At 39.9% G+C, this 25,598-nt stretch overlaps 1 protein-coding gene across 2 annotated transcripts in view; it reads left to right on the top strand.

Moving 5' to 3' along the window:
- The window catches only part of LOC148675355 (connector enhancer of kinase suppressor of ras 3-like), an 88,344-nt gene that overhangs the window by 61,362 nt on the left and 1,384 nt on the right, over positions 1-25,598 (top strand). Inside the window, exons 16-24 of one of the 2 annotated variants that reach the window (XM_088626609.1) lie at positions 6,917-6,970; positions 7,806-7,842; positions 8,665-8,837; positions 9,842-9,915; positions 16,584-16,655; positions 20,340-20,401; positions 20,692-20,780; positions 21,812-22,178; positions 24,613-24,803. In XM_088626609.1, the coding sequence (XP_088482735.1) occupies positions 6,917-6,970; positions 7,806-7,842; positions 8,665-8,837; positions 9,842-9,915; positions 16,584-16,655; positions 20,340-20,401; positions 20,692-20,780; positions 21,812-22,178; positions 24,613-24,803 (1,119 nt within the window). The remainder of the gene's footprint in view (positions 1-6,916; positions 6,971-7,805; positions 7,843-8,664; positions 8,838-9,841; positions 9,916-16,583; positions 16,656-20,339; positions 20,402-20,691; positions 20,781-21,811; positions 22,179-24,612; positions 24,804-25,598) is intronic. The other variant, XM_088626610.1, reaches the window with a different exon arrangement.

The following is a 25,598-nucleotide window of genomic DNA, read 5'->3' as shown; positions in this document are numbered from 1 at the left end:
TAACCGCAGACTGAAACTTAAACCGTGTTAATAGTCCTCAAAATAAAAGAGTACATTCTGCGTTATTTTTACAGAAAATCAGAACTTGGCATTTAAGTATTTAATGCTAGGATTATCAAATTGTCACAAGAAAGTCAAATGATGAGAGGAGCTCAAAGGGAATTTGTGTTTTATATGTAGCGAATGCGATTGTGCTTTGTTTGTCCATCTTAAAACAAGTGCCAATTTGTGCAAGAAATTTCCTACGCCTACTGGCATGCTATCATTAGGCATTTGAGTTACTGCAAAGATTAATATTGCAGGGTGTCCGACGTAAAAGAGGCTTTATTGCTATTTAATCGAAGTGCAATATCACGGGTCGTGTGTTTTTTGTTTTCCGTCGTTTATTTTTCTCAGAACAAAAAACGCATTTTAAATTTCGCCTTTAATGGAGCAGCTGCTGTATTAGTCCTGGTCTTTGACTTTTAGTTCCTCATAAAAGAGGAGCCTTTGACCGCAATGAGTAAGACGAGTGAAGCGGGTTGCGTCTCAGTTGATTTCAACAAGGGGGTGAAGACAAGTCATGTTTTTGAGGATATGGAACAGAACATAACCTTTAGGCATTTACCCTAAATAGTAAGGGTGGAACAGACTCCAGCAGTTTTTAGTCTACATCTACCCTGACGCAAAACTGACTTAGTTGCGAACAGAGGCATCCTCAGCGATTGACAGGCTTAAATCTCAAGTAATTGACTCCGTTTGTATCCAAGAGAGTTTGTGGAAACAGGTAAGTTGGAACTTTATCAATTAATTAGAGATTCACTCGAGGGAGGGAGGACGGTACTAGAAAGAAATTTCATTCGATTACCAATAGGAGAAAAGTCAGAGATTTATTTATAGTATTGTAAAAGTGCTGTCCTGTACAAGTGTTTTGCATGTTTATAGAAATTAGTATTTTATTTTGCCAAATGGAAATGGGTTTAGGAATGAGACGAAAGTTAGTGTGTAATGGTCCTGTGGTTATTATTAACGCTTACAAAGTAATTCATAGGTATATAATAAACTTGTTGTCCTGTTAATTATTTCTCAAATTTATTGTGTAATTCTGCTGTTCTGCGGTTCAAACATTTTGCCTTGAGTAACCTATTGTATGATAGCACCGATAGCACGTTAATTGTAATTTAAATTGAATTGAATTTGTAATTGAAGAATTAGAATTCTTTAATCAGTGAATGTTATCAATATATTAAGGGTATTGCATTTTTTTAGTTTGTGTTTGTGGGGGGTTCATTTAGAAAAGAGGTCTTAAAGACTTGTTTTTAGGAAGGTCACTGTAAAATCTTGACTGAAAACGGCAAGCATGGATGCGAGCTGATTTTCTGTGAAGAAGGCCACTTGTTTCCAAAATAAAAATGACAGAGTGCAAAGGAAAACGTTAATTAGTAAATGTCACTTGAAAGGTAGGCTCAAGCGATATGAAGAGACATGAGGAGGCAGTGACATCTTGATCCTGGTCTATCTGTAACAGGGTCTGGTCCCTAGTGGACGTGCGTGGTTATTGTACCTCAGGTGTGGGGAAAAAAGGGGTCGCGCCACAGCACAAGCACACCAGGGTCCTGACCCGCCCCTCCTGGGGCAGGGCGGTGAGGTGGGCTCGAACCCTGGACCCCGCCGGCGTTAGAGGGGCCACGCTCAGCCGAACAGCGGCTGCACACACACTCTTGCAGGTGTGTGGTCGGGATGTAGATGTGCGGCGGAGAATCTGAAGCCTCCGCGCTTTCACTTCACCAGCGCGTCTTGGGTACAGGGTAGCGAGCGGGAGCGCGAGTGCCCGTTTCCATGAAACGGGGAACCAAGATCAGGAAGTTTCCAAACAAGACCGAAAATTGCGTCGTTGTGTTACACCTTCCTGTGCGAGTCTCTCTGAAGAGCTCTTCTGCTGTATTGTTTTCACTTTTTTTACACTCCTGCTATATCCGTTTTTAATTCGATTTTTGGCTTCTAAACAAGTGCCAGCTAGGTTTCATGTTGTGTAAATTATGTTGTATTTTTGGATTACGAAACCAGAATTCTCTTACGGTGTAGTGATACTGTAGCTGAGTAGCTAATTATGGCATTTTTAGTTACTCGTTTTTGCTCATTTCAAAACCGCATTTCCTTCAATGAGTGAAGCAATTCTATTCCTGTATTTCTGAAGTCTGGCAGGATGGTGAATACTCTTGTGGTTAAATTAAGAGATTGAGAGTGAATTTACAAAGAAGCCGAAGAACAGTTTTTTTTTTTTATTTGGGTAAGAAATTGTTTGTCAGATAGCATTTATTGCAATCTATAATTGACCTTTGTGTGTAAAGTGGATGGACTGTGCGTATAGGTTAGACCGACTGTGAGGAACTAGTTTGCAGGCAAAATCCACAGCAGATGTTAGTTCTAAGCTAGAAGGGGATTTTAACTGAGATCTCAATAATTATTTCTGATCTCCATGAAAAGAAACATTCCTTTGCATCAGCAGCAGACCAAACAATATTCATCTAGTGCTTTAAAATAAAAGAGAATCTGCAACTTACAGTATGCAGTATATTGAGCATCTTTGGTGAACTCCAACAGCCAGGCTACGTCTGTGATAACTTTCTCAAAATCCAGTTCCTGTTTAAAAGAAACCAACATTCACATTAGAGAAATTGACGGAGAGAAGCTGAGAAGCTGTTCCCAGGTTGTAAAAGAAGGAAATACAATTCAGCAGCCCATCCTAACTGTACTGTAGCAGCAGCACCACTGCCCTACCGGGAAACAGACAGCCAAGATGTGGACGCTCAATGACAGTACCGTCACTGACCCTGAAATCCAGACACCAGTCTCCACTGCAATTACTGCCACAGCTACCAGAAATGCAAAAAGAGGAATGTTGGTTGTCGGAGGCTGTATTTCTGGAGCTCTGTAACTGAGGTGTACATCAGGGACCACGATATGCCATGGTAAGTTGTCTCCATGGAGTGGAGGTGGCTCACATTGTCTATACCATCAAGAGGCTCCTATAAAGGCCGCCAAGCAACCTGGGTGCTGTTGTTCTTGTGCCACAACGCTGGTGTAAAACGGCACGTTTTTCATCTGCAGCAGCAAACCTTGAAAACAGGCTGAAGAACAGGACTACTTCAGTGACATTTTCCAGAATCCTGCCTGGAACATGCAAATGTGAAGAACTTAAAATATTGATCAGTCGCCACATGACGGAAGACATTGTGTGCTGAGGAAGACTTCGCCCTCCTGGGCGTCTGGAAACCTTTCTGTGGCAAAAGCCATTTGTACAGACAAGCTGGGGTATTGCATCTAAATGAGATGGGCCCAGGTCGCCTTGGCACGAGACTTCAGAAGGCAATCCAAAAACATTTCAACTAGAATGGAAGGGAGCAGAACCTAAAAGAGAATTTAAAAGGAAGACCTGTGGGGCATTAGGAGAGAAAGCAAAAAGAAAAAAAACAAAATATAGGTTCTGTGAAGCACTGCGCATAAATGCAAGGGTAATTAAAAAAATTAGATAGAAGCTTTCGCAGCAGGAATCATGATGTAACTAGAACAGCAGAGACGTGGTTAATGGATATAACAAAGGTTTCAAGATATTCTGCTTGACCAACAGAAGACATTTATTCCAAAAGTGAGTAAATAGAAAGCTTCAAGGTAGTGGTCCAAATTGGTTTATTGATTTGAAAATTATAAGGGAAAGGAAAGTACTTCATAAGGAGATCAATAACAGGGTCAAGTTTTAAAAACTTCAGTGCTTTGAATTGGAAGTGCATGTAAACAATTAGTCGAGAGCAAGGGGTAACTGAATATTGCAAAGCCAACTGAAATAAAAGATTCTTCGAGTAGTAACAACAGAACAAAATAGTTAAAGATGAAGTAAAAAGTCCCCCTGTGATCTTCTCTGTTCAAGGCTGAAAAGTTTCAGATGTATCTGCCCATCAGTGAAGGGCATTCCCTTGAGCCCCATAATGCATCTGGTTGCTCTTCTGTGGAATGCTTCCAGAGCAACAATATCTCTCTTATGTGGTGACCAAAACAATACTCTAGAAGGAGTCTTACTAGCACATTATATAATTACTCTAAAAGACATTGATTTACATTCAGTGGTTTTCTCACATTTTCACATTTTCTGAGCAAAAACTTGAAATGGATTGTGGTTTTTGTCACCAATGTCGGTTTCTGATTTTGTAGCAATAAATTCTGGGGAGTCTCTGCAGTCTTTTTGTGAAGGACATGTACAAGTGATGTAGATTAGATTTTTTTTTTAGCTGGAAAAAAAGCTATTTTGTGCAATAGCAGTGGACTTCTCTTTTATAGCGCAGAATGTCACATTTGTTCCCAATCTATTAAATCCTTAGTTTATACACTCGTTTTAAGTGCAGTGGCAGTCCTGGCAATGTAATAAATTAGGACATATACCTCTGCACACTGTTATGTAGTACAATTTACAACACAGTAGCAACAATTTGTTGTTTTGAGTTCTTAATCAGAGGTTTGAGCATCCGGGACCTAATCATGATGATAAACATGAAAACACTAAAAACATGATATTTAAAAAGTTCTGTAATGAATATTGCAACAGTAAGTCTTTGTATATGCTTTCAAATACATCATTGCCTTTGTATTGTAATGTTAAGGGGGGTTATAGATGAGATCATGAGTACAAGCAAATTATGAGTGTTCCATAAATAAAACAATGCTCAGTAAAATTAAAATAAATAGGTAACAAAACATCTGCACAGCTCTAGGAATGCAGAAAAATATGGCAATTTATGAAATTGCAAGCACACAAAACACACAAACTATGCAAACAAAAATACCTAAAATACTCTACCCCATCTTTCACACTCAGTTGTTCACATTGACAAACCATTATGCACTGAGAGACAGACGCGGAATTCTTTGTGGGGAAAAGCAGAGTGATTTCATAGGATAAATCTTCAACAGATAAGACCACACAGAAGACACTGTCTCATTGCAGAAATGCAACTAAATACGAACATGATTAACGGAGTTTGAAGAAATATTTCTTCAGATGTGAAAAATACAGCTCCTTTCCTAAATGTATGAGTCCATTCGGGGCCCAATGCCTGCTAGGTTTTAGTTTGTCAATAAGGAGACCAAGTGGAGAAGATTGAACCGCACTGCAACTCGGTGCTGATCACATGAACTAGGCTGGTCAGATCAGGAAAATTCTGGTCTTATAAGAGGTTGAACATCTGGTGTCATCTCCATCAGCGGGGGGCTGCTTACTGTATCTGGTGAGATGAAAATAATCTGTGAAGTCCGTCAATAGTTTTTAGCCCGCTTTTTTTAAGATAATAACCAGCCTGCAGATTTGTGACTTTACCTATCAGATTAAGCAGTACCCTATTGGTGTGGTGTGTTTCAAATTCACATTTTTCTTTCAAGGCTGTGGAAAATTGCTAATAATAAGGGGTAGGTAAGCTTGTAGATGAATTTAGGTGACTATTCAGGGAAGTTGAGCAACTCTGGTTTGTGAGTTGAAATGGTTCACTTTTTGTGCTAGACTTCTTGTAACAGAACTTGGATTGATATTTTGTATTTGGCACAGCTGAAAAGTTGAATTATATTTGCATTATATACATTTTAATTTGAGGAACCTGATTTGACATTGCTGTTTGTAGTATTTCAGGTTTGCCACATTACCACATTAGTACAATGGTGTTACTACTCTTGTAGGCATCCTCGTTTGTGATGGTGCACATGCAGTTTTCGGTAATGTATTCAAAGATCTAGTGGAGATCTCATTACATGCATTGGGCTGATTTATATTAGCTTTTCGAAGTTTGTAAAAGGTTGATAAAAAGGTTTCTTATAGGCTTTAACTACTAGAAAAATGTTAGATGCTTAGCCACGTGGGTTTTCCCTGTCTTTTCCAGTTTCCTCCCACAGTCTAGTGACATACCATCTAGGATCATTGTTTTTTTCTAAGTTGTCCCCTGCATACAGGTGCCCTGAGGTGGACTACTGGCCCATCCAGTGTATGCCCTACCTCGTACCCATTGTCTGCTGGGTTAGGCTGCAGCTCACTATGACCCTGTAGTGGAATACATGGTTATTTTATGTCTGTTAGAGTAAGGGGATTTTGCTGGGTCAGCATGTTTTTGTTGTTGTAAAACCCTTTGTCTGTTCTGAACTGACTTGCATTAAGCCAAGACCTGAGTTTAGTTGAATATTTATTCCCAGGGTGCTGTCTGCATAGAGTTTGTATGTTCTCCCTGTGGCATTGTGGGTTTCCTCTAGGTGCTCCAGTTTTTCTCCCACAGTTCCAAGACATAGTGGTAGGTTAATTGGCTTCTGGGAAAAATTGGCCCGGGTGTGTGTGTGTGTGTCATGTGATGGAGTGGCGTCCAGTCCAGGGTATATCCTGCCTTAAGCCTTTTGATTGCTGAAATGGCAAGTTTAAATTAGACTGTATGCCTATAATTCCGGCTTTTAATTCCAGCTGTTGCAGAGAATGTAAAATAGATGTAAATGCGTTTATAAAAATGTGTGAACACTTTAGTTTTACCTCTATGACACTGTGGTGGTAGTATCTGACTGCTTAGCTGTAACATCATTTCCTGACCACAAACGCACTCTCATGACCACAGTCAGTTTCACATTTGACAGAATAATTGTTTTAAATGCTCAGAGTATGAAGATGTAGCATGAAGATGCTATACATCTTTGTTATTAAAATAAAGCATTAAAGTGCCTTTTGCATATTAAATAAGGAAGTTGAAGAATGTGGAAGTGATAGAGATTATGTTCACCTATTCTTTGAGTAACAATGGAAGCAAGAGAAAACTGGAAATGATTGACTTGGCATGAAAGAAGCTCTGCAATAATTAAATTATCGAACCCTTTCTGCAGGCGATTTCCTCCTAATGTGGTTAAATGTGTTTTTTTCTAGGCTGCTTTGCCCCTCTGTCTAGTGCCCCCAATGGCAGCCGACGTATATAACCCTGTAAGTAAGCTCTTCTTTGCCTTCACACACTTGCAAAACTTTAGTTTTAGAATTTCTGTAATATGTTTAGAAATGCCGCATTATCGAACATGCATTGGCAGTGGTCTTTAAAAAGTATTTGTCTGTCGACAAACTCCTTGCCTGCTGCAGCACCTGTACAATTGCTGTGAAACAATTTAACTGGGTGGAGAAATTTGGCACTCTAATAAAATCAGAAAAGATATGGGGAAATGGTTAATTTCTCTGAACATAGGTGGACATTACTGGTGATTTATATATGGATTGCTTTGGCGTCTCCACCTCTATATCCTCAGTCTCTATTGACTGGTCAGAGGGTGTCCTGTATTATGAATTGGTTTCAGATAAAAACCAGGACTGCATACAGTTCTTCAGATTAATTGCATTAGAAGGGAAAGGCATCACATTATATCATGCTTCACCTCTTCTCAAGCTTTCTTCTCCTAAATGAAGGTGCTCCCCTGCTCATGCAAATGAAATAATTTATTATTTTGAGTATTGCGAAGCAACATATTTTTTTTCTTTTTAAAAATCCACTTTACAATGAATTGAGTGACGCTGGTGGTGATGGCAAACAGAAATCGGTCTGTTTTTAGAATTTTGCATATTTGAGAACCACTGCATCAGATCTGTGGTGGGAAACAGGATGTTCCAGTAAGTTAATGTGCTGAGTATGTGGCTCATACTGAGTATATCTGAAGGTTTGTTTTCTTGTGCTCGAGCAAGCTGTCAGAGTGGGTCAGTGAGCGCTGCAGCCTGTATTGTTGCAGTGTTTTTGCTGCCTTCCATTTCAAATCTATGTTCTGCCTTCTCTCAGGTTTCATTGCGCCACAAGTCCAGGAAGAAAAGTCGAGGTAAGAGGGGAACCAATGGGTTTGCTCAACTGTGGGTTTTGCTTGTACTCCTATCAGAGCTATAGCTCCAAGTGTCAGTCTGAAAGAGTTGTCACAGTGATTTCAGAAAAGAATCTAGTCCACTGATTTAATCTCATTTCTCCAGAGGTGTCTGGGCTGCAGGTGACATGTAATGTGGTTGGTGTGCATTTTTGTTTTGTAAATCTGAGCTTGTACAGCTTTTGCACTGGAACACATCCTCTCCAATTCAGCTTCTGTATAAGGAGGTTGTGATAGGTGAACCTTCGTGACAAGGGACTGTGGATCTATCTAGCACAGAACTGAAGTAGGGGATGATTGTTTTAAACAGGAAGGATTTTATCTCGGCTAGAAATGCATTGCAGAAAGGCATGTATGCAGGGATTTTCATATAAATGTAATTAAAAAATAATCCAGTTCAAGGTAACCTAAAGTTCAGAATTTCAAACAGCAGTAAACCATTAATGTTTAAAATTAGACTGTCTTTTTTTAAAAGGGATATTGACTCCAAAAATGATATGTTTCTTAAAATTCCAGCTTTGTTTTGCTGTGAACTTGTCAGTTCTACTAACAGCCTTTATACAGAATGCGCTGGGTTGCTGTGTATTTTTAAAAATGCTGTAAATGAAAGTGTATTATAATCTTCTACGCAAAAAAGAGGAAGCTTTTGCGGTTTAGGCCCATTTTTGTAGCTTTCCTGATTGTTAGCTTTAAGTAATCTGTTTTGGCTCTGTTTTAAAGGAATTGACATGTATACAAACTGCGTCTGCAAGTGAAGCCTGGGTCTGTTTCTCCTGTTTGTAGGGAATGTGACAACGATGAGCCGAAGGAGGATATCGGTCAAGGAATTGGGACAAGTGGACTGTCAGGGCTGGCTCTACAAGAAGAAGGAGGGAAAAGGATTTTTAGGAATGAAATGGAAAAAGTTTTGGTTTGTTCTGAAGAAGAGCTCACTGTACTGGTATACCAGCCAGATGGTGAGTAATCCTTTGCCTATCTTCACACAGCTGATTCAGTCAAACTGAAGTAACTCTCAAGGCATTCAATGAGTAGGAAGCTTGATGGGATTTATTTCACACCTTCAAATAAGTACAGTATTAGTAAGGGAAGAATGGCCGTGAAGTAGATTTTGTACCTTAATTTACTCAGATGAGTGAACTGTACTACACCATGTGCAAGGGAGTGAAATCAGGCGTTTGGCAGGTGTATGAAAGGCACACCAAAAAGATTGGATACAGACTAGTAAATTAATAGTCCTCCCACAAAGTTGTGCATGAGGGGAAAAAATTCCCCCAGGAGCACATAAACCCCCTAAAGCATGTCATGTTTTATGATAAATCATCAAGGATTTTGACATTTAACGTGGAAAACCATTGCGTATACAATTCATATATCTGCTAATTTTAAGAGAGAATTGAACTTTTCATCAATATATTTTCATTGAGAAAAACGTAAGGCATTACTGTCTTGGCAACCACTGGAGTTTGCAGCGTTTTCAAATCCTGAAGTGCCTATTGCTTTTGAAGTACACAACATATCCAAGAAGAGATTCAGAAAAAGGAAAATGGTGAAAGCATATGTTAAGTATACAAAGATTCGTGGCAGTTCTTCATTTTTAGAAAATCATAAAATGTTGCACACTGTGTTAACTTGTCAACCACTGTTGGGTAACAGATCTTATTTCCGTTTGTTTTTCTACATGGCTTAGATTACAAACATTCGGACGGAATACAGCGTTGTACATTCCTTTTTTGAACGCTTGTAGTGTAGCAGTGTACATATCTTTTGCGAGTTTCCTGTTGAACTGTAGCTTTAAAGTTTTTCTCTTCTTTTGATCTTTCCCATCACTCTTGCAACACAAGTTCACTGTGGTATGTGCTTGATTTCTAGCTGGCTTTTTTACATGTTTTGTAAAATATACTGATAGAAAACCTCTTTATTATTTTTTTTTTTAAAAGTAAGGCTGTATTTTGTTTTCTAGGCAGAAAAAGCTGAAGGGTACATACATTTGACAGACTTCATGATAGACCGAGCAACAGAATGCAAAAAGAAGTAGTAAGTGTTATGTTGTCTTTTGAATGTTTTCCCTTCACCTTGCAAGTTAGGCAATGTCTGAACTTTGAAATCTGGAATAAATCATTTGAAAGTCAACAAAACCATAGGAAATTTGACAACATTTCTCCCATAGCTGGAAAGTGTGTTGGACAGACAAGCCAGTAAGCTGGGGAAACAAAGCAATGTAGATCCTGTAAGAGTCATTCAGTCTTAATAGCTAACATGAGGCTCTTCTTTGCCCAGAGGCTTGTGGGGATATACAACATGCTACTAGGCCATGTTGTTGAAGCTGATATCCTGGTTTCTGTCAAGAAAGCCCTGGATGAGATCCTAGGATCAATTAGCTACGAACTACCAGACCAGCTAAATGGGCCAAATGTCTTCCTCTCCTTTGTAACTGTTGTGATGTCCTTACTATACTAGGCATACACTGTAAGTCAATTCTTTGTAGGCTATACAGCTGACATCCCTACAGACTGTAGGGAAATGGAACAATCTGTTTCCACTTGACTTTTATCCACATTCCTCATTGGTCATCAAGTACAGATCTTGGGATTGTGGTATATTGGAGATTGATGTTGCCATGATCCAAAATAGACTACGGCGTGGACTAGTGGTTAGGAGTTGAGACCAGAGGGTTGTGAGTTCAAATCATAGGCCAGATGCTGCTATTGAGCCTTTCGGCAAGGTACCGGACTCAACTTTCCTTTAATAAGCAGTATACCTTTCTGTATACAGTAGGTCTCCATTGAAAAAGTTGTTCTCAATTGACTTATCTGGTTCAATTAAGGATATGAAAACATTTATATCCTTAATTGGCACACCTGAAGAAGGCTCCACGGCCGAAACGTTGTGTTTTTTCTCTCTTCTTTTTTTCAGCATGGAATAAATCTATTACTTGTTCCTTTGCAGCCTTGCATGCTGACGCAGCTACCCACCTGAACTTAAAACATTTATGTACAGTACAGTGGAAAAAGTACACCCTCTTAAGATTTTATGGTTTAACATACTGTATTTAGACATATTTGACCTTCACACGACCTCATTTGACAAATGCCACATAAAAATTCTGCCTTGTCATTATTATAATCAGCCAGAAGTGCCCCCCTTGATTCGCAAACGTATTGTTGCTAAACGGTGTGCCACAACTTGAAGTAAACATCGTTTTGTAAGACACTCTCTCACATTGCCTCTGGGAGGAATACTGGCGTGCTCTTCCTTGCAGAACTGCTTCACCTGTGTGATATTTGAGGTCAGTCTTGTATGCACAGCTCTCTTTCGGTCCCGCCACAGCATCTCTATGGGATTTATGTGCAATTTTCTACTTGGCCATTTCAAAACCCCGAATGTCTTCTTTTTGAGCCATCCAGCCGTAGGCTTGCTTGTGTGTTTTCAGATCATTGTCCTGTTGCATGATCCACTTTCAGTTCAGTTTCAGCTGTCGTACAGATGGCCTCACATTAACGATAAACTCGAAGACAGCAAAGCGTCCACATCCTGGGGTAGGAAAGCAGAAAACCACCACCAGCGTGCTTGATGGGTGGTATGAGGTTCTTCTGGCAAAAGGCAAGTTTTCATTTGTTTTGCTGGACATCAAGTTTTGCATTATGGCCCAATAACTCATGTCCAGAGGGCATTTTTTTCCTCCTGGCTATCCTTCCATGAAAGCCATTCTTATTCAGTCTTTCCCTGATGGCGGACTCGAGAACTCTGACATTTACAATAGCGAGAGAGGCCTGTAGTTCCCAGGTGATAACCTGGGGTTCTGTGAGACTTCTAGGAGCTTCATACGGTCTGATCTTGAGAGAACTTGTTAGACAGCCACTGCTGGAATTCTCTCCATTTCCATCTCATTGTGGAACGATGGACTTCACATTGTTTGTAAATGGCTTTGTAACTCGTCCCAGACTGTTAAGCAGCAACAGTTGTTTTTCTCAGACTGTCACAGATTTTGTTTTGATCTGCGCATGATGTGTTACCACAAACCCGAGTGCCAAACTGACAAGGTTTTTGATTTTTCAGTATACACAAGTGGAAATAATTTCCCCATGATCAGCTAATCATTTGCACATCTTTTGGTGCTCCTGATTCTACATACCCTCTTAATTGACATGGTAGAATTAAGGGTGCACTTACTCATTGAGTGCTCTCAGATTTTTTTTCACAAATGAGGAAGTAGAATTTTTATATTTTATCACATTACATTAGTCATTATGGTGATTAGTAAGCAGGAAGGGCCGCATCACGTCACAATTCGTGGGAACTTGCAATACTTTCCCAAAGTTCATGATTTTGTGCCTAATTTGCAATTGGTCATTTTTTTCTAGAACATCAATGAATTTATTTTGTTACTGACATTTAATAATCAGTCTGAGTAATTGGGACTACAGTTCCCTTTTAAACCCTAAAATCTTGAGGGGTGTATACTTACAGTGCCTTGCGAAAGTATTCGGCCCCCTTGAACTTTTCAACCTTTTGCCACATTTCAGGCTTCAAACATAAAGATATACATTTTTTATTTTATGTGAAGAATCACCAACAAGTGGGACACAATTGTGAAGTGGAACGAAATCTATTGGATTTTTGAAACTTTTTTAACTAATAAAAAAATGAAAAGTGGGGCGTGCAAAATTATTCGGCCCCCTTGCGTTAATACTTTGTAGAGCCACCTTTTGCTGCGATTACAGCTGCAAGTCGCTTGGGGTATGTCTCTATCAGTTTTGCACATCGAGAGACTGAAATTCTTGCCCATTCTTCCTTGCAAAACAGCTCGAGCTCAGTGAGGTTGGATGGAGAGCGTTTGTGAACAGCAGTTTTCAGCTCTTTCCACAGATTCTCGATTGGATTCAGGTCTGGACTTTGACTTGGCCATTCAAACACCTGGATACGTTTATTTGTGAACCATTCCTTTGTAGATTTTGCTGTATGTTTGGGATCATTGTCTTGTTGGAAGATAAATCTCCGTCCCAGTTTCAGGTCTTTTGCAGACTCCAACAGGTTTTCATCCAGAATGGTCCTGTATTTGGCTGCATCCATCTTCCCCTCAATTTTAACCATCTTCCCTGTCCCTGCTGAAGAAAAGCAGGCCCAAACCATGATGCTGCCACCACCATGTTTGACAGTGGGGATGGTGTGTTGAGGGTGATGAGCTGTGTTGCTTTTACGCCAAACATATCGTTTTGCATTGTGGCCAAAAAGTTCGATTTTGGTTTCATCTGACCAGAGCACCTTCTTCCACATGTTTGGGGTGTCTCCCAGGTGGCTTGTGGCAAACTTTAGACGAGACTTTTTATGGATATCTTTGAGAAATGGCTTTCTTCTTGCCACTCTTCCATAAAGGCCAGATTTGTGCAGTGTAAGACTGATTGTTGTCCTATGGACAGACTCTCCCACCTCAGCTGTAGTTCTCTGCAGTTCATCCAGAGTGATCATGGGCCTCTTGGCTGCATCTCTGATCAGTCTTCTCCTTGTCTGAGCTGAAAGTTTAGAGGGACGGCCAGGTCTTGGTAGATTTGCAGTGGTCTGATACTCCTTCCATTTCAAGATGATCGCTTGCACAGTGCTCCTTGGGATGTTTGAAGCTTGGGAAATCTTTTTGTATCCAAATCCGGCTTTAAACTTCTCCACAACAGTATTAGGGACCTGCCTGGTGTGTTCCTTGGTCTTCATGATGCTCTCTGCGCTTTCAACAGAACCTTGAGACTATCACAGAGCAGGTGCATTTATACAGAGACTTGATTACACACAGGTGGATTCTATTTATCACCATCAGTCATTTAGGACAACATTGGATCATTCAGAGATCCTCGCTGAACTTCTGGAGTGAGTTTGCTGCACTGAAAGTAAAGGGGCCGAATAATTTTGCACGCCCCACTTTTCATTTTTTTATTAGTTAAAAAAGTTTCAAAAATCCAATAGATTTCGTTCCACTTCACAATTGTGTCCCACTTGTTGGTGATTCTTCACATAAAATAAAAAATTTATATCTTTATGTTTGAAGCCTGAAATGTGGCAAAAGGTTGAAAAGTTCAAGGGGGCCGAATACTTTCGCAAGGCACTGTACTTTTTCACCACACTGTACATAAAAGGTCTGTGTTTCACTAATGACTGTTCTTCCAAAGGAGACCACTGAAGTCCTGATAATCTTTGCCTCTGTCCAATCTTGTTATATCTATTACTTCTTCATCACTTTACTAGTAGCTACCCAAAGCTCAAGTGTAAACTCAGGTTACAGACAGATTCTAAAAAATAATCAGGATTCTGACTATATGGTTGTTGAGAATTGCTTGGCACTTTTTGGAAAAAACAGGGGTGTTAATTACAAGGTCCTGGCTACTTTCTTCTCTAGGCTTGTACGATCTGGCCTTTCCAGATTTCCCCCTTATTTCAACCGGTGAAGCAATTTTTCACATCTGCCTGATCCTCTGTGTAGTGAGTCCTGTGGCAGATAATAGCTGCTGCACATCTTGTTTGGTGCAACGCTTTTCATTTGTGAATGAAGTGGATCCTGTCGTGTGTAACTGAGGAAGTGCATTTCAAAACTGAGAACAGGAGACACTTCTTTACTCGAAGAGTCGTGGGAGTATGGAAGAAACTATCCAACCATGTAGTTGATGCTGATATTCTGGTTTCTTTAAAGACATGTCTAGACTGAATGTTCATCATTTAACTAGTATCAAAGGGGCTTGCTGGGCTGAATGGCCTCTTCTTGATTGTAAACTTTCTTACTTTAAGTAAAGTGCTGAAGAAATGCAGTTATTAATATAAATTCCTACTTCAAGCCAGTTTGCATTACTGTATACTCCTTGAAGACTGCAGAATTTATACCTTGCTCTCTGAAGCGAAAGGTTTGACTCAGATGGACCCTGATAATGAATTAACTGATTGGACAAGAAAACGTCATCCTGCTTATTGACTGCTAGACAGTCAGCAGACAGAGTAAAATGTCACACTTCCACTATATAGATGGATTTATAGCTAAGTCCCAGTGATTTTAGAAATGTGATTCCTTTTGATTAGCATCATGGTCATCATTGAAAAGGAAAGTATTATCTGAAATTCATGGTATGAAAATGCGTGGTTTTTGATGTAAGGGTTCTTTCACAGGGGACAGCGTGTGAGGGGCAAGCATGAACAAGGTCATCTAGTTTGTGCCTGAAACTTGTGCGCATCTGCACTTCCTAACATACAGAGGCACATCATTGGATATAGTGTCTTTTGCAGGCGAGATGTGTTTCAGAAATGTGCAAAAGAGCGATTTTCTTACTTTCAGCAGTTGTTAAAGCCGCAGTGAACTGGTAGTTTTGAAGAGCCAGCAGCGCTTCCTCATGTCACAGGAAGCATCTGAGCATGTGAACAGCTTAAGGTGTCTGAGTCACGCAGTTTGGTGTTAATTCCTGTTTTTTACATAAAAAGCTGTATTGTAACTAAAGGTCTTCAATTTTGCTTTATTTTATTGTTCACATTTAAAAAAAATACACTTTGAGGTAGAAGCTTTGCAATTGGTTTAGTAGACCCCTCCCAAAGGTTCTGAATATGACTAAAACAAAACATTTGGAGATATAGGGAACTATTTAAGTAATTTGTTGAGATATTAAATGAATTAGAGATGGCTGTAGTCGTTCATGAGTGAGGACTAAAAATGCTGCCCAACATTTGGAATCTTAGAACAGTAGATTCTTGTAAATCAAAATTGCGTTTAGTAAAGATTTCAGCCACAATCCGTATTAAATAAAAATTATGATTATTATTCTGCTTTGTGATCAGTATACATGTTGCATGGCTGTATTAGTTTCCTATTTAATTTGTATTAATAACAAACTAAAGGTTTTACATGTATCTAAACTGAAATAACCCAGAAGAATAAGAAACTGAGCAGGAGTAAAATGAATATGTAGATTGTGAAGTACCTTCTCACAAAGAGCAATCATGGCTTGAACTGGACACTTCATTTAGAGTCTTCCATGAATGGGTTTGAAATTTTAATGGCGAATAGAAAGAAGAAAGAAGTTAGGTCATATAGACTAGAACTCATGTCTATTTTAGCTCTCAAACTCTGGTTAATAATTGTCTAAGTGTTTAATAGTTTCTGAAGGTGGTGTTTTTTGAGGATTGTGTGAGTCTGGAATAGGCTGTGCAAGAATTATATGAAATCACATCCCATGGCCTCTTGCAAGAAATGGCTGGATAAGGTCTTTGGATCCCTTGGCGACCAGCAACCAAATAAGCTAAATGGGTCGCATGACCTTTTTGTCATTTGTAAAGATTTTTGTGTCCTTTAGAAGAGACAAGGTCATGATATTTTCACATAATGGCTGCAAATTCCTCATGAATTCCGAACGAGTAGCACAGGAACAACACTTCCCCATGTCCAGTGAGATCTGCCCGATTTCATTTTTGACGTTAGCCCTGTTCCTGAAATTTCCTCCAACATGAGGCGTGCAGATATTACGCGGACATATAATTAAATGTTTAGGGTTGAATCCAAAATAAGTCACTCATTTGGAACTGAAATAATTATGTGCCGTTCACCAGCTGTTCCTGTGGGAACTTTCAGCCATTTCAGATCGTTCGCTGTTATTCTCTGTTTTTTACAAGCCATTTCTGCGGGATTGTGCTTCATGTCTGACACGTTGTCTTTCTGTGTGTCTGTGCTTGTCTCTGCGCAGCGCCATGAAGGCCAGCCACCCGCAGATCATGACGTTCTACTTTGCAGCAGAGAGCATCGAGGAGATGAACAAGTAAGTCGTGCAGTAGCTGCTTGTCTCCGCCGTGCGCGGCACCCTGCTTCTATTCTGCGGTCTACCAGAGTTTGGAACCCTACGCTGCTGAGATGCTGCAGAGGAATCAAAATTCAAATGAGGTGCTTTTATGCAAATGCCATTTTTTTCTGAGGGAGAATGTTTTCTTTCTTTCATGTATAAAATGTGGGAGGAGACCCACAACATGAGCACAAAAGAGCACAAAATGAAGAAGCTGTGCATCTTGAAGGGTCTGACGCAGCAGGCTGACGTTTATACCAAGGGTACAGAGCCTTTTATGAAACGTGGGCAGCTTGACCTCCCGCCTCTGTATTTTAGTGTGATAGAGCTCTGTAGGCAAAGCGTGTGAATATGTAGAGGAGAGTACTATAAAAGCATACAGCCAGTTCAGGCGGGTAGCTGCGTCAGCATGCGTAGGCTGCATAGGAACAAATAATAGGTTTATTCCATGCTGAAAAGAGAAGAAAGAAAACACAACGTTTCGGCCGTGGAGCCTTCTTCGGGTGTGAGAAAGACAGGGCAGTAAGCAAAGGTAATGTAGCGGGAGAACAAAAGCTGGGAGAGAAGAGGAGCAGGGGGCAGGAGCAGGGGATGAAATGTTGCCATAGGAAATGCACCATTTCTAATTATCAAATATCTGAAACAGATCTCATTGCAGATATCGATAATAAAAATACAGGCCAATAATTGGCATTGGTTTCCAATATGAAATGTTACGCACCGTCGAAATGAAAACATTATAGCTAGTAACGGTGATACTGTCCCAAAGCAGATCCTGGCCGACTTGATGCCAAGACCTAATCATCCTCTGGACAGACTTCTGGAGTGATCGACTTCTCCCACTCGTTTAGTAGCCTACAGCCAGCTGCTAAGGGCTGTTTCCTGTCGATGGTGTTGAGGACTTTGTTTTTGAAGATGTCCTGTGAGACAGATCAAGAGAAAAATTAGGCCACACCAAGACCTTGAAGTTATGCCATTTTAATGCACTGTGTGGTCTTGCATTGTCCTGTTGGGGAAATATGGACACTTCTGGATAGGCTTTGCAGGAGTGGGAAAGCTGCTAAGGACATTGTCAATGTATTGTTGAACAAGGCTCCTTCCCACCTCATTCCCACCAGTTGATTTTCACCGTCTAACAGACAACACGACATTACAATATCTACAGATGTTGTCTTCTGTCAGGTCTGACAAGGCCATAACAATATTCTTCTGTGAATATATCCACGTCTCATCTCTTTCTGGCGCCACAGTAGATGTACTCTGGCCTACAGAAAATGGTCGTGTTATCCCAGAATAGCCTCATAGTAATGCAGATCATTTTACGGAGATGGCGAGCTAAAGTGACTCTGCTGAAGTGTGGAATATTTCATCCTGGTATCTGTTGCACTATAGCCTCTTCCAAGTCAGAAAATGACAGAGCAGATAGATTAGACAGATATATGATAGTTCAGTCCTGTCTTCCAGGATATGGCCACTTCAGGACAGGTTTCTCTTAAATAGCTGTTTGTAGAGGTAAAACACTCATTTCATTTTCTGGGCAACTTCCTTTCCAGATAAACTGCCTTCACTCATACTGGTAGCAACTAGGTGATTTCCATTGCTCAGGCATGAATGGTTATATTTTTGGAAATTTTTGTGTTAAATAAAATTTGTGTCTTTTTGGTCTGTTCACAAAGATCTTAAACAATTTACTGTGGCAATTTTGCATTTGCATGATTCAAACCCTGAACACTAAGAATTTGTCATATTTATGAAATCGCACGTCTTGAGGTCAGTGCTGTTTTTACCCTGCAAAATATTTCTACTCAATCCACAAACCAGTATGCTCACTATTTAAAATGTAAATAACATGATGCATTTATGCAACGAGCTCTTGATGTCAAACTAAGACTGTTGCGCTTTCATTGTGCGGTAGGATTTTTTTCATATTCACCTTTAATTCATCTGACCACTTGAAAAGGTTGATCTACATTTTTCCCTAGCAGACCGAGACAGTAGTGCACAAAACAGAATGCCTTATAATTGTGTCTATTGTTCATGTTGTAATCATTAGAAAATTCAGATGTCGGTTTTAAAAATGTAAGTGAAACTTGCATTCAGACACCGAAAGACTGATGGGTAACTAAATTGGATATATTTTAGTTGTACAGGAAAATAATGATTTTTTAAAAACCATATTGCAGCTTGTTTTTTGTTAGTGTTCCAACAAAACCAGATTTGCTGGCATCTTTGGAGCTCTGCTAACAATATGGTGGCAGTTAATTATTGATTTTACTGTTGTAAATCGAATGAACCATGACAGGGATTTTTTCATGCTGGTTCAGTTATTTAATTGTTGTGAGACCTATCAAATGATGTTTGCCTCTTATGTCAATGATCTTCCATCTTCCTAATCAATTAACATTGATGTAAGTCAGTAAACTCTATACAATACAGACAAGAAATTGGCTTTCCCTGAAGTCAAGGGCTTCTTCACGTTTGAGTCCAAAACAGATTTTTGAGTTCCATGTATTTTTGATTATTATAAACTATCACGATTACTTTATGCTGTTTTTTAATGTTAGTATGACATGGACTTGCTTTGCATTTTGGACTAATATACTTAAGTGATATCGCAGCAATGGATTTATTTTGTTTTGAATAGCTTACTAAATTATCAAAATGGTCAAATATAGTTAGGGAATACGTTGCAAAAAGGTATTTTAATGCTTATTGAGAAATGTGCTTTAAATAAGCTCTACCTTAGCTCATGGAACTGTCCAGCAATAGTGCTGTATGAAATTAGAACCACATTAAAAGCAGTCATTCGATACCCAAGAAGCAGTGTGCTTCCCACAAAGTGTGTATAAACCTTATTAAAGCTGTAATTTCATTGGGCTGGTCTAAAACGGATTCAGACTTGAATGGGAAAGCTTTATTGTTTCAATAAAGGGGGGGAGGTTACCTCTCTGTAGCCTGATCTCGTCAAATCTCAGAAATTGAGCAACGCGAGTTGTTGTCAGCACTGTGATTTAGAGACTTTCAAGGAGAGCCAGGTTGCAGCAGCAAGAGCAAGAGGCGCTGTTGGACCAGCAGAAGGCACTCTTCTGTCCGGGGCTGGATTTCCAAACTAGTGCTGCAGCACGGTGACCATGGACACGACTGTAGGAGGTGCCATTTTTCAGATGAGATGCTCAACAGAGGTCCCACCTGCTTGGTCCTTTGAGATCCCACGGCACTTTTCAAAACTGTAGGGATGTTAGACCTGGTGTCGTGGCTAGATTCCATTCTGGGCTTGTACATGATGGCCTTCCTAAAATCCCCATTAATAAAACTGATGAAGCAGTTTCTTCCCTCTCCACCGGAGCCTGCTGCCATGTTGCCATGTGTCAGGGGTGGATACCAATGGGTCGCTTCACTTGTGTGAAGTGGGAACCTAAGGAATAAAAAGTGCTATATGAACTTAAGGAATTATCATTAGTAACAGAGTTCTTTCTTTTCTTTAGAGTGGCCCAGGAGTCTGCTGTAGTATTATTGTGCCTTTTCTTAGTTAAACCTGTAGAGAAACATAAGTTTCACTGAAGTGTGTGAGTATTACACGTTGAACACGTTGTTAAGATTGAATGTGAAGACGTTTTCAAGTCTTGTGTAGTTTGGTGACAAACTACTTTTTTTTAATTCCAGGTGGTTGAATAAACTAGGCCTGGCTGCAATCCACTATGAGCCATTAGAAAAAAATAATGGAGGTAAGTTATGTTTTTGATTTCACACAAAATCTAATTTCACATCTGTACTGTAGGTCCTTTTTTATCCACCTTGTAAAAGGCGGAAGGATGAATTTATAACATAGAGTACGCTTGGAAAACGCAATGTTTCTGTATTTTGATTTCTCTAAACTATGTATAGGACTCATCTTCATAAGTCAGAAAACAGATTTAATAATGACATTATTTTAATAATGGTACTGGAGCTACATGGAATAAAATGTCCTTTGATGGGCTAGAGCTTGGCTTGATCTGTGTTTCTGTGAATTCAGAGTGTTGGAGTGAAGAAAGTGATCATGAAGAAGCGGAGATCACAGAGACGCCACCCCCTCCCTATTCAGCGCACATCACACCCGATTCAGTGAGTGTGTTTGCCCCTTCAGTAGCTTGTTACAGTAGGTGATCTAGAGAACTATATCCAACACTGGCTTAATAGCTTACAAAGTCTTCAAATCACTTGTTTCTTTCAAAAATGGAAAATTTAATCTTAAATGACGGCCTTTTCTATCTTTGTTTAGTTCCTTAAATTGGTATTGGTCAGTCCTGCTCTGTCCCTGAGACATTGCCTTGAGTGAGGGAAAATGCCTCTGAAATTGTTTATTCAGCTCTTTTGCAAGCTTGTTACCAACTTCATTCATTTATTCATTAACTATGCATCTTTGCTGCTGTATGTCCAAGAGTCCCTCTCACTTAACTTTGGATTGATCAGTTGATCTTTGAAATCGTGCACCTTTCACTACTTAGCAAGCATTAGCAAGCTCTAATGTGTGAATTGCAAGCAGAATGAACTGAGTTTGACAATGGAATGCGATTAATCCTAGCCTTTACTTAATCTGCTTTGTCGGACATGAATCCAATTACATTACTGAACCGGGCTCCACATTCCTTTAAATGTTTTTCTGTGCTTTGCTCATATTCTTTGCTGGAGGAATCCTGTTTCTTAAGTACTGACATTTATTCATTCTGTCATTGAAGGAGTTATTTGTAATTGCATTTGCATTTGAATGCTACCGTCATATCAAAACTCAAACCACTGTATTGCCAATTCTCTGAAACCTGGTTTGTCTTTCCTGTTAATACAGTTAGTCTGTTTTTAATACAAAATGTTTTTTCTAAACTAAATAATCTCTAGTTCTGTTTTTTAATAGCATTTTTGTGATTCGACAAAGTAAGGATCGGGTAGCCAGATTCAGATGTTGACCAGTGAATGTAGCAAGACCATAGCTGCTGGATTGTGTGTCTGCAGAAAAAGAACAATAGTAATTTAGTACTAATTGTGGATTCCCTTTGTTTTGATGTCAGGACCTGCAATAGATGGTACAGTGTGCACAATGTATAAACAATTGCAAGGCATTAAACAAAATCTGCTGCTTTCTGTGGTTCATTGATTAGGAGACCCTCCCTCCTCCCTATTCCTCAAATCCTCCCAGCGAGGCCACCGGCTCTCTCTCTTCTCCGGCCAGCACCATGGCATCACAGAGGTCTGCTGCCTCCCTGTCCAAGCTCGCAGTCAGAGACGCCCAGTCCCACCGGGAGGTGGTCCCCAGCCCTGTTTCCGAGGCTCCGGTGTCTTTGACCTGCTCTGCGCAGATTCACTCGGAGCACCCGCCCCCCGCCTGCAGCGAGGAGGAGACGGGGAGCTCGTTAGACGGTGAGTCCCCGGACCCTCAGTCGCGCGTGGAGCTTCCTGCTGTAGTAATCTGTGGAGATCGGAAAACCAGTGACATGGCATCTCCGTCGTCCAGACCGACTGAGGATGGTAAGCAGAAAGCTGCCATCTTTTCTCAGTTTTGCCTTTTTAGCAACAGCTACCTTAAATGTTACTTTGCAACTGCGGGTTACATACTGCACTGTTTCCCGTTTAATCAGTTTCTGCTTCTTCTGTTGTTTTTGAAGTTTTTCTTTGTTACTTTATTCTATTGTGTTGTCCCCTGACATAGAATGGCTCTCATTTTCCACAAAGAAGTGGAGTAGCAGGGATATTACTCTTCAGAAGAGCTGCTGCCTTTAATGAAGAACACAGAACTTTAAAATATTGGAAATATCTTTGAGCTGTTCATTTCAAGATCGGAATTGTACTTGGGGAAAAAAATGCGTAGCTGCAATGAAGTCAGATCCATTTGCAGTGTTAAACTCTGAGCACAAATTGAGGATTTTTTCTGTTGACAAAATCCTAACACAGGAGCAGATTCTAAAAAAAGCTGAGCAATCCAGAACCATTCCTACACGGTGCTCTCCAGCAGCAAACTAAAGATTTTGTATTGCTTTCTTCCCAGTTTTTATTTTTTCTGCCTTAGTAATTTCACAGTAATGGCAAACTGAAAACATCATCCTGGATGTTCTACAAACTGCAATGAGTTTTTGTGAGGAAATAAAAGGGAAAAAGGTGGAGGATAACTGTGTAGGTCAGGATGATACCCAAGAGTGAAAGCAGATATTCCAAATGCGAAAATGTATAAAAAACAGTTTGAGTGGGATTTTACTTACACCAGTGACATGATGGGTCAAAGCAAAGCAAAAGCTTTGCATCTTGCAAAGTTCAAGCCTTGCCAAGTGAATTCCATAATAAATTATTCTTTTTGTTTTCTGGAGACTTTAAGGAATGCCGAAAATCCCAAAAAATGTGCTGTTTTTGAGACCTGAGATTACCGAATGATATACAATATCTGAACATGTATAATTAGTTTGTTGCTCAATTATGCTATTGTATAGGATGTTTATTTTAGCCATTTCAAGTACTTTGGAGCAGGAGTGATTAATGCTGCAGAGCCATAGTGCAATTCTTTCAGTTTTTTTACACATTGAAAAATGTACTGAAGAAATAATGGATTTTTTTTCTTACAACGTGAATACAGCATCATTGTTACAACTGTGCCAAAATGGGATAGATACTCTGGTTTATTAAATTGACCTTTTTGGACCCAAAAAATGTAATGTCCACCACTATTCCCAAGAAGTGGTGAGGAGAAGAGCTTGGAAAGAGATTTATTGTTGAGGTATACGAATCTAGATTCAGAAATCTCTGAGGTTTTTCTCGACATGTGGTTACTATTGTGCAGAAAATGAAATGTTTTCTCCCTCCAGAGAATGCAAAGTAGGATGTTTTGGGTTAGCATTTTTAACATTACTTGCCAGTACATTAAAAAAAAAATTGTGCAACATTTTTTCTATTAATAGAAGTGCACAATACAGGGAGGGGAAGTTGAGAGAGACCACACTTCCTGTTGTCATTTGTTGCTTAAGGTCAGATTGTGCTCATCAGAAATGCAACCCATAAAGGAGCTTTTAAAGAGATCGTGTATGCTTCTGTATTCGACAGAGTTGACCACATACATGCACAGAGTTCGAGATGCGTAAATATTGCAGATCTGTCAGGAGGAATCAAAGACAAAATACTGTCTGTGGTTACTCAGGGTTTTGTTTACGGCTTTCAATAAAGCTTCTACGGCATCATTGAATGGATGCCAGTCGTTCAGAACAGTGTTGGTCTGTTAAAATCGTCATTTTGAGTTCTTTAGGACTTGTCAGGTTGTGTACTGAAATGACTTACCAGAAAGTACTTTTAATGGCCTTTAAGTTTACTTTTGTACAAATCTGCCGTGATAGATTGAAGAAACAGTAAGTTTGAGGGGGGTCTGTGTTGCAAAGGAACAAATAAAGGGTATTTCCACTCTGAAAGTAGAAAGGTTGCATTCAGAGATGGAACAAGAAGAGGGCAGATTGCCTGTGTACACCCAGTAGAACATAAGACTGGTACCCAATGCAGGAGACTTTTGGCCCATCTATCCTGTTCAGTCATTAGACATTAGTTGATCAAAGAATCTCATCCAGCTGTTTCCTGAAAGAAACCGGGTCTCACGGCTACATCTGTCTTCTTGACTAGGCTGGTATGAAGGTTATGGTGGTGATGCAGTTTGAGTCATAGTTATATTTCCATTTTAAAAATTGTTTGAGAAGTTTTGTTTAGCTGGGCTTTACTCTCAATCAATACAGCGTGAAAATGAAATCTTTACGAATTGACATAGAGTAGAGAGCTATTTTGCTACCAAATCGTACTGAAATCGCGTATCGTGTCTCTTGCCGTTCTCACCGAGACACATGACAACGCATTTCCAAAAATAAGACTCATGCAGCCCACGTCTATTATTGCGGTAACTGCACCCAGGCCTTCAAGCGTTCTCATTTTGCCACAGAAAGCCGGGAGAGCACTTCAGATGAAATGGAAAAGTTGTATATCCACCTGAAACAGGCCAGCCTGTCTCCAATCGGAGAGCGCAAACCGTCGACCAAAAAGGACTTTCGGAAATCATTCATCAAGCGTTCCAGAAATCAGGATGTCAATGAGAAACTGCATCACGTCAGGAGCCTGAACAGCACTCTGAAGGTAGGTCCCCCGCTGGCAAACTCTCAGGGCTGGGGGGAAGAGGAGATCGATTGTAGCGGCTCGGGCTGGAAGACCACGGGTGGATCTTATACGCATCTCGGCTGACCATAGAAACACGGCCGTGTCTGTAATTCAGAACGGTAGCTCTAAAACGTAAGTGACAGATTATCGCTCTTTGTTCACAAATTTGGTTATTATCTTAAGGCGGAGCCATTTTTTTTTTGCCCTCACCTGATTTCACTATTAGGAAGAAAGAACGGCTAGAAACCAGCACCTGAGGTTAAATCTGGGATGGCGTGTTCTACAGCATTACTCCATGTACTGCAGCTTCTGCTTAAAAAGTGAAAAACGACATTTTAAACTGTTCAAATGAATTGCCAGTTTCCTGTATCTGCATGGCACACCTCAAAATTTTTTTAGCAGATTCTTGTCGTTAGCTGGAACTAGCTGTAAAAACTCCTTACACAGTTGGAGCCCTAAACATCAATGATACGGCCTTTGATTTGAAACGTATTGCAGGATATATAGGCCAGACACTAGATGGCAGCCTAAGACTTCTTTTCTTAAAGAATGAACTGGATTCATAAAAGTTTTTTTTTTAATATTGAACACTAACGACCCTTTTTCATCGTAAAATGGCATGGTCTTTGCTAAAACATATTTTAAAATATCTTTTAAAAGGATCCATACTTGTCATCTCAAGATTAAAGAGCGGTGATTTGCAGCACACTGCCTTATATGGATTTCCCCCCCCGTTTTTCTTTAAATGTGATGTATTTGCTTGTTGAAAACAGT

This window comes from Lepisosteus platostomus, chromosome 3 (assembly GCF_059453375.1).
Source record: "Lepisosteus platostomus isolate fLepPlt1 chromosome 3, fLepPlt1.hap1, whole genome shotgun sequence".
NCBI lineage: Eukaryota > Metazoa > Chordata > Actinopteri > Semionotiformes > Lepisosteidae > Lepisosteus > Lepisosteus platostomus.
Note: the sequence above shows the minus strand (reverse complement) of the source record. Positions and strands in the feature narration are given on the sequence as shown.